The sequence below is a fragment of the Oryzias latipes genome, chromosome 13 (assembly GCF_002234675.1).
Source record: "Oryzias latipes chromosome 13, ASM223467v1".
In the NCBI taxonomy this organism is placed as follows: domain Eukaryota; kingdom Metazoa; phylum Chordata; class Actinopteri; order Beloniformes; family Adrianichthyidae; genus Oryzias; species Oryzias latipes.
In genome coordinates, this window is record NC_019871.2 from 20,086,924 (window position 1) to 20,102,291 (window position 15,368).

At 38.5% G+C, this 15,368-nt stretch overlaps 1 protein-coding gene across 5 annotated transcripts in view; it reads left to right on the forward strand.

The window, feature by feature from the left end:
- The window catches only part of LOC101160088 (alpha-2-macroglobulin-P-like), a 40,667-nt gene that overhangs the window by 7,512 nt on the left and 17,787 nt on the right, over positions 1–15,368 (forward strand). For 2 of the 5 annotated variants that reach the window (XM_023961528.1, XM_023961530.1), the window contains exons 13-25: positions 414–477; positions 623–768; positions 4,134–4,283; positions 4,994–5,149; positions 5,242–5,323; positions 5,423–5,552; positions 8,748–8,973; positions 9,975–10,101; positions 10,245–10,366; positions 10,699–10,750; positions 11,075–11,158; positions 13,775–13,951; positions 14,064–14,139. In XM_023961528.1, coding sequence (XP_023817296.1) covers positions 414–477; positions 623–768; positions 4,134–4,283; positions 4,994–5,149; positions 5,242–5,323; positions 5,423–5,552; positions 8,748–8,973; positions 9,975–10,101; positions 10,245–10,366; positions 10,699–10,750; positions 11,075–11,158; positions 13,775–13,951; positions 14,064–14,139 — 1,592 coding nt within the window. The remainder of the gene's footprint in view (positions 1–413; positions 478–622; positions 769–4,133; positions 4,284–4,993; positions 5,150–5,241; positions 5,324–5,422; positions 5,553–8,747; positions 8,974–9,974; positions 10,102–10,244; positions 10,367–10,698; positions 10,751–11,074; positions 11,159–13,774; positions 13,952–14,063; positions 14,140–15,368) is intronic. The other 3 variants (XM_023961529.1, XM_023961532.1, XM_023961531.1) reach the window with 2 other exon arrangements.

Below are 15,368 nucleotides of genomic sequence, written 5' to 3' on the forward strand. Positions count from 1 at the left end.
TGAAGCTTTTGTCACCATACTTCCTGTACTGGTGACAAAGAGTTGTAGTGTGTTATTTTGTGTTGTGTTGCGAAATCTAAAGTGTTGTGTTGTGACCGTTCTGGACAGCCGTAGTTAGCTCTTCTAGAGCAATATTCTCATGTCTCCCTTGTTTCCAACCCATATCCTGCTTAAGAGTCTAATGTTTAGAGTCTAATGAGTCTAATACTTTTTAATTTCCCTGAAAATGATGACTTACAGACTCTTGTAATGTGGAAGTGGAATAGGGAATTGGGAATTGCCAGGTTAATTAAACAGAAAACAATGGGAATTGTGGGAATGTGGTTGTTATGTACAACAGGTGCTTTGGTCCAAATTATTGGTAAGACACAAACATTGTCACATAATTTATTTTTTACCTTTTGTGTATTTAGGTGTTGTCCAGAGGAGTAATTGTTTCTCAAGGAAATAAAAAAATTCAAGTACAAGATGAATCAGGTTTGCAATGTCGGATTATTTTTATGTTTTTGCACAGTAGGTTAATTTCTTAAGCAATTTTCCTTCACATTTAATGTATTTTCTTTGACTCCATTAAACATGTGTGGAAGGTCATTACTAGTAGGTTAATACTCTACTCTTGCAGAGAATGTGGGTAAAATAACATTGAAACTCAGAATTACCCCGGACTTGGCTCCAGAATTCCAGCTGGTGGTTTATGCTGTCCTCCCTAGCAAAGATGTGATTGCCAGCAGTGGGGGCTTCTCCACAGAAAAATGTTTCTCCAATAAGGTGAGATTAAAAATAAGTGAGACTAACAGCCTAATTGATTGATTGATTTGATTTGATGTATTAATTTATTTCAAGCATTGTAGTCAAAGCAATAAAGAATTTACACATATTTATAAAACTCATTACAGAAATGTTGGAATGCATAGATTAAAAAGACAGAAAATAAAACAAAAACGTCACGTAAATCACATTTGGTTAATTAAATACAGTGATCATTTACTATAGTCAAGTAGAGCTTGATTTATTGCTTGAAAAGGAGTGGGAAGAAGCAAGTTTATATAATCCCACCCCTACTGAGTTAATTTATTTGATAGATTTACAGTTTTTTTTATGCAGTTCTGATCAGATAGATTCTCTTCAAGTAACAAAATCTAATGCTTAGTAATGATTATATTCAGAAAACAGTCATTCATGATTTCAGTAAACAGCAACGGTAACCATTATTACATAATGCTGAACATTATGCTGACCATTATTACCATTATTACATAATGGTTACCGTTCAGAGGGGGGGCACATCAGAGACCACCTCCCAACTGACTTGGACACCCACCAGTTCGCATACCGCAAGAACAGATCCACAGAGGACGCCGTAGCCGTGGCTCTCCACTCCGCAGCAGAGCTACGTCCGGATGCTCTTTGTGGATTACAGTTCCGCTTTCAACACAATAATCCCGGACAGACTCTGCGATAAACTGATCACTCTTGGCCTACCACCCCTCACATGCAATTGGATTAACAACTTCCTCACAAACCGAACACAGATGTGAGACTTGGCCCCCACCACTCCTGCACCCTGAACATCGGCGCCCCACAACTTCTGAAAGTTCCAGTGAGTACCATTGGGGCCATCATCCGGAAGTGGAAAGAACACGGCATTACCATAAACCTGCCACGGCCAAAGAGGGTGGATCTTTTAGCAAGACAACGATCCCAAGCACACAGCCAAGGTAACATTCAACTGGTTGAAGAAAAAGAAAATAAAGCTGGTAGAATGGCCCAGTCAATCACCAGACTTGAATCCAATTGAAAATCTTTGGAAAGAACTGAAGATCCGGGTTCACAGAAGAGACCCCCGGAACCTTGAAGATTTGAAGGCAGTTTGTGTGGATGAATGGGCCAAGATCCCACCTGAGTATTGTATTCGACTGGTTTCTCCATACAGGAAGCGTCTTGAGGCTGTAATCACCAACAAAGGTTTTGGCACTAAGTATTAAATAAATTTCAGTAAGCGTGTTCAATACTTATTCCCTGTGCCATTTCACTTTATTACACATAACTTCATTTATGGACATAAATGTTTGGATTTCTTTCCATGTGTGCATTACTTGGGTTGATGCCGACATCTGGTGAAAATTGCGTGTCAATAGCTCGATTAGAAATATGTTTTTTTAAAGAAATGTTGTCGTGTTCAATACTTATTTTCCCCGCTGTATATTTGCACACTTGTATATACTGTTTGTTTGTTTGTTTGATTCTATTGTATTACAATGTTTTTTTTGTATTATTTTTTTCATTCCTTGCTGTTCTTGCACTGATGGCGATGCTTAAATCTCATTGTGCAATGCACAATGACAACAAAGCTAATCTAATCTAATCGAATCTAATCTAATCTAATCATTGATTAATAGAACCCATTATCACAATAAACCAGTAATTATTGCTACAAAATAAAATCAAGTAAACAAAATTGATAGCTTATTGGTTGTAATTCAAACCTTTCAGTAATCATTAATGCACATTACAATGTAATACTCATTGGTTGTAGTTAAAAGAGCCTTGATTATTTCATCACAATCAAGTTCACACATGCATTTGGAATTATTCAAACACCTGTTGATCCTTAAATCCACTTATCTTCATATCCTGAAATAAGAGTTTATTTCTACATTTTTTGAATATTTGGATATTTGAACATTTTTTGAGCTCATTACTTAACCCGTTCCAAAGTTTAGTGCCATACACCGACACACAGAAACTTTTCTTTGTGGTTCTTATCAGTTTGATCTTGAAGTTCCAACATCCCCTCAGTTTGTAGCCTCCTTCATTTTCTAAGAACTGTTTTTGGATATTGAATGGTAACGATTTACGATAACAATAACGATTTCCCACTAGCTCTGTATAAAAGTTGCGCAGTGTAAAAATCCACAAGGTCATACGGTTTTAAAAGTCTAGATTGATAAAATAAATTGTCTGTATGATCAAGATATCCGGCTTTATGTACAATTCTGACGCTTGATTTTGAAGTAAAAAGAGAGGATGTACTGAGCTCCTATAATTATTCCCCCAAATTTCTATACAGTAGGTGAAATATGGTAATATTAAGAAACAGTACAATAAATATCGACTGTTGTATTCTAAGATATGTTTAGATTTATTCACGATTGAAATTTTTGACATTTTAGTTTGTATGTGTCTGATGTGTGGCTTCCAACTAAATAAGAATTTGATTTCTGTAACACTTTCAATTAAGAAAATTATTTATTTCAATTGAGAGCTCTTTATTTGGGTTATAGTTTTCAAAAAAATCACTTAGGTTTTATCTTTGAACCTAGATAAAACCAAAGTGATTTTGGATTTGTTGTAATTCATCCATAATTTTATTTTGTTTAACTCAGTGTTTACCACATTGATAATTTCCCTATGATTATCTGTAGAATAGAATATATTTGTGTCATCAGCAAATAATATGAGTTACATAAGCTGTGAAACATTGAATATATCATTTATGTAAATATTGAATAGCAGCGGGCCCAGAATTGTTCCTTGTGGGACACCACAACTTATCTCTTTGGTTTCTGAAGTAAATTCATCAATCTTGACGTATTGTTTTCTACCCGTTAAATAGCTTCCAGTTTGTCAAGTAGGATGTCATGATTGATAGTGTTAAATCAATATAAATTCCAGCTGCATATTTCTTTTTGTCCAGAGCATTTGTGATTTCCTCCACAGCAGCAATGATAGCCAATGAGGTCGATTTGTTTTCTCTAAAACCATATTGATTTTCATTTATATTGTTATATTTATCAATAAATAAAACTAATTTATCACTCAATATTTTTTCTAAAGTTTTTGAGAATTGTGGAAGAAGAGAAACAGGTCTATAGTTTATAAATTGGTGTTTGTCTCCACTCTTGTAGATAGGAATCACTTTTGCAATGTTCATTTGTAATTAAGTTACTTTTTAAAATTCACATTTGTAAACAAAAATGTGTGATGTTTTAAAAGCATCATTACACTCTTATCTTAAATAGAAATATAAAAAAAATACTCATACAGTCAATTAATTCTAGTAAAGCTTGTGTCTGGTTGATTACGGATTCAAACTTAATGACTCAATGTTATTTTCTGTCTGTGTTCATAAGGTGTCGCTGACGTTTTCCCCGTCATCAGCCGTCCCAGGAGAGCAGATCAAACTCCAGCTCACTGCCCAGCCCAATTCTCTATGTGGTCTCAGTGCAGTCGATCAGAGTGTGTTGATAAATGACCCTGGGAAGACCCTTAGTGCAGACAAGGTAACATGAAATGGACTGTGACAGATGTAAAGTTAATAAAGGAGAGATTTTAGGATTGCAAGTAAAGATGTATGCAAGTAAAGATGTATTTGTGATACAGGAAGATGTGCATGAAATAAATCCATCGTTATTTGCAGTCAGTCTCTGGGCTGGTGACGTAAACCTCAGAGCCTAGATGCTGTGGTTAAGAGGTAGACAGTCCAAAAACATTGTTCTGGTTTGGAGAACGGAGTGGAGGATGGCCAACAAAACCAGCTAGAATCAGGAGAAACTACCATCCATTAAATTAAAAGCAAAAACAGTGGAATTTTTGATTTCCGATTTTGAAATTTTTTTGAAAAATTTCACGGAAGTGGTTTGCAGTGTGTAAAACATCAGTGGTCAACAGATTTGGAGGCTTTATTCAAAGCTGCAGCCCAGATGATAAGGACCAGTTTTGGCACATAAATTCCTATTTTAAGATTAAGTTGAGATTAAGTTCTGCATTGCGGCTTCACGTCCTTCTTTCAAATGAACCAATGAACAATGAACAAAAACATGAAGTTAATATTCTCTGTTAAGATGTAAACTCATATGAAAGTCACTTGTTTTCAGTAAATTTGAACTTTTTTATGCAGTTTAACCAGAGCATTTTGTTTGTTTGATTAGAAACAAAACAGTTTTTATTCTTTATATTATAATTGTCAATCTGCTGCTCATAAATTTTACAGTTATACCTTTTTCAGATTTTTGATTTATTACCTGTAAAGAAAGCATCTTCTGTTCCACATGAAGTTGAGGGCTCTATGGAATGTTTGACTCTGAGACACAAGAGGTCCAGCACATCATCTTATCAGAAACCTGATGAGGCCTATAGAGTGTTCCAGGTAATTTAAACATGTGCCGCAATTCAGACCCTGAAATGTATTTATTCATTTCTTACAGTTTACTGTTGTTATTGCATCTCTGTGTTTAACAGGGCGTAGGTTTGAAGATTGCAACTAACTTGATGATTCGATTCCACCAGTGCATTGTGTATAAGGGACAAATTTACGATCTAAGTTAGTTCAAATGCTTTTGTAAAAAGGTTCAGATGATTGTTAAACCAGACACGATGGAATTTTGCTTTATGTGTTTGTTTGTTTTTTCTTTAATTACAGATTATCGGTCACGATATACACACAATTCAGTATTTGAATCTTATCCTTCTAGCAAATCTTCATTTTCTCCCCCACCAACAGTCCGCTCCTTTTTTCCTGAGACCTGGATATGGGATCTGGTTGAAGTTGGGTAAGGTTACATTTAACATTTATACTTATGTTTAGGATTTAGATATGTTTCATTTTAACTCTTTAACTTTCATTTAGCAGCATGATCATCCTGACAAATCACGTCATGACTCCTAGGATGAGTGTGATTCATTAGCACACTGTGGAAGGGGTCAGCCTTGCCTAAGGCTCATGTATTTGAGTACACCCACATCTGCCAGACAGCATGGACCTCTATTCTGTTCACAAGTTCCTCAGTTATGTTTTTTTTTTTACTTATTGACAATCTAGGTATCATACATAAAATTACAAGCAGTAACCATGTAATCAACATTACATCCCTCAGTTATGATGAGGAAATTTACATCCGCGATCCCCCATTTCCCATGAGTCTTAGGGGCTAAAGGCGGGGCCTTTAAAGCAGCGGCGACTGAAAAGCGTGCGCCTCAGCGCGAGACGCGCGCGCGTCAGAAGTTTCCTTCCAAAACAAACACTGTTGCTCCGCCGACGCTTCTGCGCTCCGCGCTCGCCAAGCGGGCTCCTTGTCTCCCCTTCCTATCCGAAAATCTCACACGGCGGCTGTGAGCTTTTTAATGCAAAATTCCGCTCAGTCCTTAGAAACTGTGAAACGATCACGTGGATTTGTGTTTCCAGTTGTGTCCCGACAAAATAAAGGCTGATGTTATTCCCACATATTTACGTGCACCCAGCCGAGTCACTATGACTCAGAGGTAAATTCACTTCTGAGCATGCGCTGTTCTCTCCTTCACGCAGCTGACCGGCTTTTCCAAACCCGTTGGTGATGGTGGATTTTTTCACGCTGCTTTTAACGATTGCTTTTAACTTGAAAGCTTCATCATATTGTAGCGACGATCACGTGCACGTTGGGTCTAATGGCACCAAAGGATTCTGGGATGCGGCCGGGCATGCGTGTTTCTTTTTGTTGAACCATGACTGAAGTGTCTAAGACCTGAACTGAGGTCCATGCTGTTTGGCTGCTTAGAGGTGTGTTAAAAAACTAATGACTCGTGCTTGGTGTTAGATAGAGAATTCGAACCATTCACCGAGTCCGAAAATACGAACATGGCGGCCGCCAATTCTTCCACTTTCGGCTTCTCCCATCCGGGGTCGCCACAGCGAACAAGTCGCATGGTAAATTTGGCAATGTTTTACGCCGGATGCCCTTCCTGACGCAACCTTCTCAAACCGGGCTTGGAACCGGCACAGAGGTAGAGAAGGGAACAGGGAGCAGCCCGGAGTCGAACCCTGGTTTCACGGACGGAAGGCGCCGCAAACCAGCACGAGCTAAACCAGCTCCATGGCGGCCGCCAATTAAATCCTTAAATTAGCCGCATCACTGAATAAGCCGCAGGGCTGTAAGCGCAGGAAAAAAGTAAAGGCTTATAGTCCGGAAATTCTCTTTTGTGGAAGTTTTACTTCGTACAAACAGCACAGACATTTTGTACGAAGGGGACAGACAGATGAACATGATGCATTCAAAGTCTGAACTCCGAAGCGCAGGAAGATGGGCTTGGTATAAAAACCCTACATTTTCATTATGAAGATTATAAAATGGACAATGACGTCGGGTCCCCGGCGGAGGACCACTCTGGCCTGCAGGACCATTTATTGAAGGCTGGGCTGGCCTGCGTGCTTCCTCAACTGGAAGTGAGACTAAGACGCCTCGTCTGACCCAGCTGTCAGACAAAGCGGGGACAGCATGGGCTCTGCTTGTGCAACTAAACAAACTAGATGTACTGGACTGGGCACGGGGATTCAAGTTTGCAATACCACCGGACGAGCTTATCTCTGCTTCTGCCACTAATGCCCCAGCACTGGCAGCTTTGCTGCTAGCACTAGCTTTGGCAACCAGAGACAGTTAACTCCAGTTAACTCGTTTCTTGGCAGTCAACTCCAAAAAGGTGAGCGACAGATTAATAATGACTGATCGAATAATTTCAGTGATAAACAGCAGACGAAACTCTGACCAGCGGCTTAGCTGAGATGACTGGTGTGCCTGTGTCTACTGAGACTGTCAGCGAGCGACAGAGTGAAATAAGATTAAGATCAACTTTATCAATCCCCGTTGGGAAATTCAGTATTAAGTAACTGCACTCTCTGTCTCCCTATGCCTCCCTGCTCTCTGGCTTTGGGGGCCCCGGCGGGCGGTTGTTTTCTATCAGCTACCTTGCGCGTGTTAGGGGGGAGGGGGGCTGCCGTTGCTGCTGCGACGGGGGTCTTGGTGTGGTGATGACTGGGCACTTTTCCTCCTTCCTTTTACCAGGAGGGAGACCACTAACACTCACTCAGCCACAGGAGCTATCTCAGCTTTGCACAAATAGTTTGCGTGACTGAATGAAATGTTACACGAGTTGGTCTGAAGGCATAAGTAAGCGTGTGGGAACATGAGTTGTATTGTGCACATGTTGACATGTCAGCCACAGGTATGTTTATAACATTTGAGTGTGTGTATGGACAGGCCCCACCCTTTCTAGATTTGTATTACTTTTAAACCTGACTGTAAGGATTATCCATCCAGCAACTTGTTGCTTTATGCTGCTTCATGGTTTAACCCTCCCCCCTCTCTAACATCCCTCTCTTCTTCGTCCTTCTCTTCTTTTCTTTTCGGTCCGGTCCAAAAATGTTTCATAATATAAGTAAGATGAATAAAGTTTACCCTAAAGTACAAAAGGGGTTCATTCAAATATACACCTAGTGTGTCAAAAGATTCATAACCCGTGTTGTAAAAGTAGAACATGTCCAACACAAGAGGCCTTCAGCTCCCTTCTGTTTGCTTTGCTGTTGGACAGGACAAGTTAAGAAAAATAAAAATAAAGTTTAGTCTAAATTACAGATGTCAAAAGATTCATAACCCATGTTGTAAAAGTAGAACATGTCCAACACAAGAGGCCTTCAGCTCCCTTCTGTTTGCTATGCTGTTGGACAGGACAAGTTAAGAAAAATAAAAATAAAGTTTAGTCTTAATTACAAATGTCAAAAGATTCATAACCCGTGTTGTAAAGTAAAACATGTCCAACACAAGAGGCCATCAGCTTTTCTCTGGTTGCTCAGCTGTTGGACAGGACAAGTTTAAAAAAACACACAAAAAAAGCACACATGGACAAATAGTATTTTATGATATTGTACCACAACCAGTAACACCGCTTTAACCATGCAACCATGTGACATGTCTTTTTTTGTGTCTCTGCTCTTTTAGAGAGTCTGGAACAAAAGATGTGTTCCTTACAGCTCCAGACACCATCACCACCTGGGAAACGGAGACTTTCTGTTTGTCCAGTCAGGGTTTTGGGTTGGCTCCTCGTAAGAAGCTTACAGTCTTTCAGCCTTTCTTTCTGGAACTGACCCTGCCCTCCTCCATCATCCGGGGGGAAAGCTTTGAACTAAAGGCAACTGTCTTCAACTACCTGAACAGCTGCATCATGGTAATGAAGAAAATCCAATATTACATCTCAACAAACCCCCATGAATGTGTTTCATAACAGTTTAAAAAGAAAAAGCATTTAACAGCAAAGAAAATATAGTTCTTGTGTGATCTCAAGGAAATATATTATGCAAAATAAATTCCAGATTTGATTAATTTGTTAGTTTTGGATTTTAAATGTTCATTGTTTAAAAAACATACAAAAAATATTTATTACAAACGAAACAAGTTTACATTTACATTTAGTCCTTTAACAGGTGATTTAATCCAAATAAGTAATAAGAATATAAAAAAAACTTAAGCAGAAACCAAGTCAAAGTCAGCACAATCCCATTTAAATGTTGTTTAAAGAATCTTTCTTCAAGCAATTCCTCATTCATCTGGCTGATAATCATTGTTGCCAATTTGGAAATGTTTAGTTTTATTTCCTCCTCAAACAGTAAGCCAGAAACTCAGAGACTCCGAGGAGAAAGCCTGAGGGGTTTGGGTTAGCCCATGCATGTCTTACCTACTTGGTTTGTTGAATGTCTCTTTCGTACAGATTACTGCACACAAATTCATAACTAAATGCACTTACAACAGAACATAATATAGTCTTAAGTTGTCTAAACTTAAACTATTTTACAGCTGAGTTCTTTTTAACCATGTCAGAAATCACACCCCCACCATCCAGCAGCTGAGTCCCCAAATCTCTGCATCCTCAGTGGAAAATGTGTCTGTGGGATGGAGGAGTTCACATTAAAAATATGAAACGCAGTAACTTAAGGCCTGTTAGTCCTTATAAACAATGTCAGATTGTTTATATACAAAAACTATATTTTCAACCTTGACCTTTGTAAAAGTTAATTTAGCTATTAATGTCACCAAGTAACTTTTTGAACTAGAGCAGTAAAAAGCTGACATTCAACCAGGTCACGTAAATAATAATGTTTTTAAAACAAATTATTTGACTATTTCAAATGTTACATTATGAAACAAAATTCTTCTTCATCTTTTGAACAGGTCAGCGTGACTCCAGGCGTCTCTTCAAGTTACGTGATCACACCTGTCTCTACTGAGGAGTACACATCCTGTCTGTGTGACAGTGAGCGAAAGAGCTTCCACTGGAACATGAACCCCACAGCATTAGGTAAAGCTCAGACTTTTTGATATCACAGCGTATATTTTATAAACATATAAAATATTTTATATATTTCATAAAATTCACCTATGACCTGCTGGAATCTACAGATCTTTGTTGTACAAGCCATGACAGATATTTATTGTCTTTAGGGGTTGTAAATATAACTGTAACTGCTGAGGCTATACCATCCCACACAAGGTGTGACAATGAAATTGTCAGCGTTCCAGAAAGGGGTCGCATTGACATAGTCACGAAATCTTTGATAGTAAAGGTATGTGTTTTATTATAAAGATCACAAAACTTGGCATGCATGACAATGTATCTTATTGCCCAGGTTTATCTGTTAACTCAGTATTTTAAGTTTTTGTTTATCAAGAAGATATTGATCCAAGTAAAATACAAGTCTACCATGCTGTGTTAAGTATGTGTGCTTATAAATTTCATGATTTTATTGTGACACCAATATCAGAACAATGAGTTGTTGGGCCAATAATGTTGTGCAGTTACAATTTATCTTTTATATTATTGTAAATTATTTGAAACAATGACGGATTGTATTTAAGTTATTACAGTAGCTTTTACTTCTCCTCATTTTTCAACTAGGCTGAAGGAATTGAGGTTAGAAAGGCTTACAATTGGCTGTTCTGCCCAAAAGGTCAGTTTGTTTTTCGTCAAAGGGAATACGTTGTGTTGGCTTCTGGTTTTGAAGATTAGGCACTAATTAACAGCAAATTCTTATCTCAATGCTCATCACAATTTAACTTTACAGCTAACAGAATAACACAAAGATGTAATATGTTCATTAGGAAGTCAGCATCTTATCCCCATCCATGGCAATGGGCACTTCTTTACCAAAGGCCCAAAGAGTTTTACACTCACAGTTCCATTCACACACACTTAGAGATTGATGGTAGCAGATGTTATCATCGATTGGAGACAACTATTCTTCATAAAACTGTGATTTCTTTTTTCTGAGCAGAAGAAACTGTGATTGAGAAAACTGACCTAGAGCTTCCTGACAATGTGATTGATGGGTCTGCTCGTGCCTCAGTATCAGTCTCAGGTAGATTTACCGTAAGGTTATGTCAAATTTAAGTTTAACCCTTGTGCTATTCTAGGCACTTTACCATTGGGAGTTGGGTCATCTAGGCCCACTAGACAGTGCGCTGAACATGTTTTCTTAAATGATTTGTGATCTTCACTGGTGTCCATGGATTACATGAAATCTTTCCACCTTTATCATGGTAGGGAGAACAAGTAAATGTAAGGGTGGGGTCATAGGATAGTGTAGCACTTATGTCAAACTTAACCAGCAAAAGCTACACAAAGTTAATAGGTTCTATTTACAAAGAGAAGAAAAACAACAATGTGTTTAAATAACAGAGGGCAGGTTTATTCCATCACCTTTCACAACACAAAATAGAACAACAACATAAACAATAATTTCTTCCTAAAAGTGAATTTCTTTTACAAAATAAATCAGCTTTATAAAAAATAGTATAAAATAAATTGTCCTTTGTCTCGTTTGTGCACTCAATTTGTTCTCTACCCGGGTAGGATAAGTGAATGTGTATGGAAATGTTCCTTATCTCTTATCCTGTCAGATTGGGTTCAATGTTGATGGGAATCAGTAACAGCTGGCCACACTGTACTTCAATCTTCAACAGGATACTCTTGTTCTACGCCTGGCTCGCCATCGACTTCCAACGAAGAATTGTAGTCCGAGTTACAATTGAGGGTCATCAAAACAATTCTGCACATAGTACAGAATGAATCAGACACATTATAATCTATATTTTAAGTGAGATCTCATCTTTCAATAAACTCAATATCTTTTCCCTGTAATTTGGAAATTGTTTTTATGGTTTTCTCTTTTTTTTTAGTAGTTCGCCAAAACCAATTTACAAACAAAAAATTCAGTAATCCTTTTAACAAGTATTTACTATTAGTAAAAGGAATTTCCCTTTGCACAAATCTGAAAAAATGACTGTATGAATTAAGTTTTAACAAATAAAATTATTATAACCATGGTATAATACAATTCTTTTTAAACAATGAATACTTCAACCACCATTTCAATTAACTTATCAAAAGTACATATTCACGCATATGTGTACCAGAAAGAAATCAGATAAAGTAAACATTTATAACACAGAACAAAAATTAATATTTTCTACATACTCCAAATTGTTTTGTTCCCCTTTTTAACAGAATTTAATTTAAAACATAACCATCAACTCCATTTTACAACTCTTTCCTACTCACCGGAGTTTCGACACGTTCACAACGTAGCCGCTCTGAAAATGTTCTTTCGGCACACAACGTAACCGATCTCAAAAAACCAAAAAGTAGCTTCTTTTAACTCTTTAACTTATTTTTCTTCTTCCGTCTATAACACTGCCGATCTTTCTCTGCTGGTCACGCAGCTCCTTCTCTCCCTCGTGCTTGCAAGAAAAAAACACGCAGACACAAGATGGCATCCTCCACAGAGCCCTGCATGGTATGCCTGGAGGGCCAAACCATCTCTAACGCAAAGGAAAAATTAACCCTTTAATTGCCTGTAGGGAAATTAACCCATTAAAACCTGTAGGAAAAAATAAATACTTTTTATAAGTGGGCTACAATAGCACAATGGCTAATTCAGATTAGCCCAAGTACAGTACACAAAAAGCTTCATGGAATGAGTTTCCATGGCCACACATCCCCAAGTGCAATGCAAAACGTCGGACACAGTGGTGTAGAGCATGCCAACACTGGACTGTAGAGCACTGGACATGCGTTCTATGGAGTGATGAATCAAGCTTTTCCCTCTGGCAATCTGATTGACGAGTCTGGGTTTGGAGGTTGGCCTCTTAGTTCCAGTGAAAGGAACCCTGAATGCTTCAAGATGCCAAAACCTTCTGGGAACAGTTTGGAGCGGGCCTCTTCATCTTCCAACATGACTATGCACCAGTGCACAAAGCAAGGTCCATGGATGGCAGAGTCTGGTGTGGATGAACTTGACTGGCTTTTGCACTGAGTCCTGACCTGAACCCTATAGAACACATTTGGGATGATTTAGAGCTAAGTCTGAGAGCAAGGCCTTCTCGACCAACATTAGTCTGTGACCTCACCAATGCGCTTTTGGAAGAATGATGAAAATTCCTATAAACACACTCCTCAACCTTGTGGACAGCCTTCCCAGAGGAGTTGAAGCTGTAATAGGTGCAAAAGGTGGACCGACATCATATTGAACACTATGGGTTAGGAATGGGATGGCACTTTTATACTTTTGGTAATGTAGTGTTTGTCCTCTATCATCAGAAAAATGCCACAAGTTAAAAACAACAAAAATACAATCTTCATCGGAATGGGTCTTTAATTAAATGTTCCCTGTCATGCACATTACATGTCTTGTTATCCCCCACATTGGATCACACACATCCTTTCAGTTCTAGTGCTGTACCAAAGCCTGCTCTCCAATCATACATAAACTGCAGGACCACCTGAGACTCAAGTGGAGAGGTCAGTTCAAGAACAATAAATGCAGATCCAAATTTTGTCACTGACTCACACTAGAGCATTGCATGTTCAATTTAATTTGAAGATGTTTTTAGTATTGAACTGGAAAAATTAGGTACACCTGATAATGTACACCATGACATGACTTGTTTTTGAGTAATATGGCATTTATTTGCAGGAGATGTCATTGGTCGTGCACTAAGGAACATAGAAGGACTGCTGAAGATGCCATATGGATGTGGAGAGCAAAATATGGCTCTTTTGGCCCCCAACATCTATATCCTCCATTATCTTCAGAACACGCATCAACTGACCCCGGCCATCAAGGAGAAGGCTTTAAACTTTTTGACCAGTGGTTTGTTTCATTTACGTTTTTTGAAGCTAATTTTCAATTGCTATGTCTTTCAGGACAAATTAAAAAATGATCTCAAATGACTGTGTGTGTTTTGATTTCTTTTACTCCACAGGTTACCAAAGACAGCTGAACTACAAAGATAATCAAGGAGCATACAGTACATTTGGAACAGGACTAGGAAACACTTGGTAAAAAGATATAAATCGGTATTCGGTAATATGCAGAAACTTTTCCAGTCAAAGGATGTTATTCCAGCCTTAGACTGCAAAAATATCTGTGTAGCCATACTGACTTTGGAAAGGCATTTGACTTGGTTGACCAAAAATTCTTTATATGTAAACTCTCCTGTATTGGTCTGTCTTCTTCCTGCTGTGACGCTAACTGCTTCTCTGGCTGCGTCCAACAGGTGAAAAGTAAAAATGTCATGTCTGAACCATTCACCATCTCCAAAGGTGTGCTGTAATAATCCATTTTAGGCCCCACCCTTATTTCAATGTACATCAATAACATTTCTAAAGCAGCTGGGATCTCCCAGATCCATTTTTTTGCTGATTACACCATAATATACTCAGTTGGCCCCATTCCATGGTCTGCAATGTAGCCTCACCTCTGCCTTAATATGAGAAAAACAAAGTGAATTATTTTCAGTCAGAAGCCTGACTTGTAGCATCCTCTCTCTAGCATGATCTCTTAGACCAGGGATCAGCAATCTGGGGCACATGGAGGGAAAGACAATGGCACACAGAGGTGTGAAAACAATACACACTTGATCTGTTTTCTGCTGCATTTTTTGTATTTCAAAAAAAAAAATTGGGTTTGCGTCTCTTCTCAAAATGATTTTTTCCCCCTGTGGCGTCATTGGGGAAAGGGTCCAGTCATGCAAGGCTGTTACAATGACCCCCGCCCACCTGAACCCTATAAACACTTCCTCATTTCAACGGCAACCTTCATGAACAGGCGATTTAACACGACTAAGAATCATGGGCCTACTCACTCTGGGTGCAACATGTTTAATTTTTGAAAAAGCTGCAAAATATTCAAGAATACAGTAATAGGCTCCGTGCACGTAACTAAGGAGTTCTACTTCCGCCGCCTTGAGTGTGAGGCCGACCATTTCTGGCTTGCGACTTCTATTGCAGCGACACGGCAAATTATGATTGTGAAAGATGGCATATTTCAACCGTTGTCTGCAAGGTCTCCCAAAAATCGACGTGAAAGACATCTACAGGATTGTCGAACAGTGCGTGGTTACATGGGCAAAATATCGTGTCGAAAAAATATAGTGTTGAAAATACCGGAAGGGAAATGTGTCCCGTAAGCAAACCTTTGCTGTCACATGTATTTATGCAGCAGCTCGATAATATACAAGGCGATCTTCCAAACGTGCTTTTATTATTGTTATGAATGTTATGAAGTG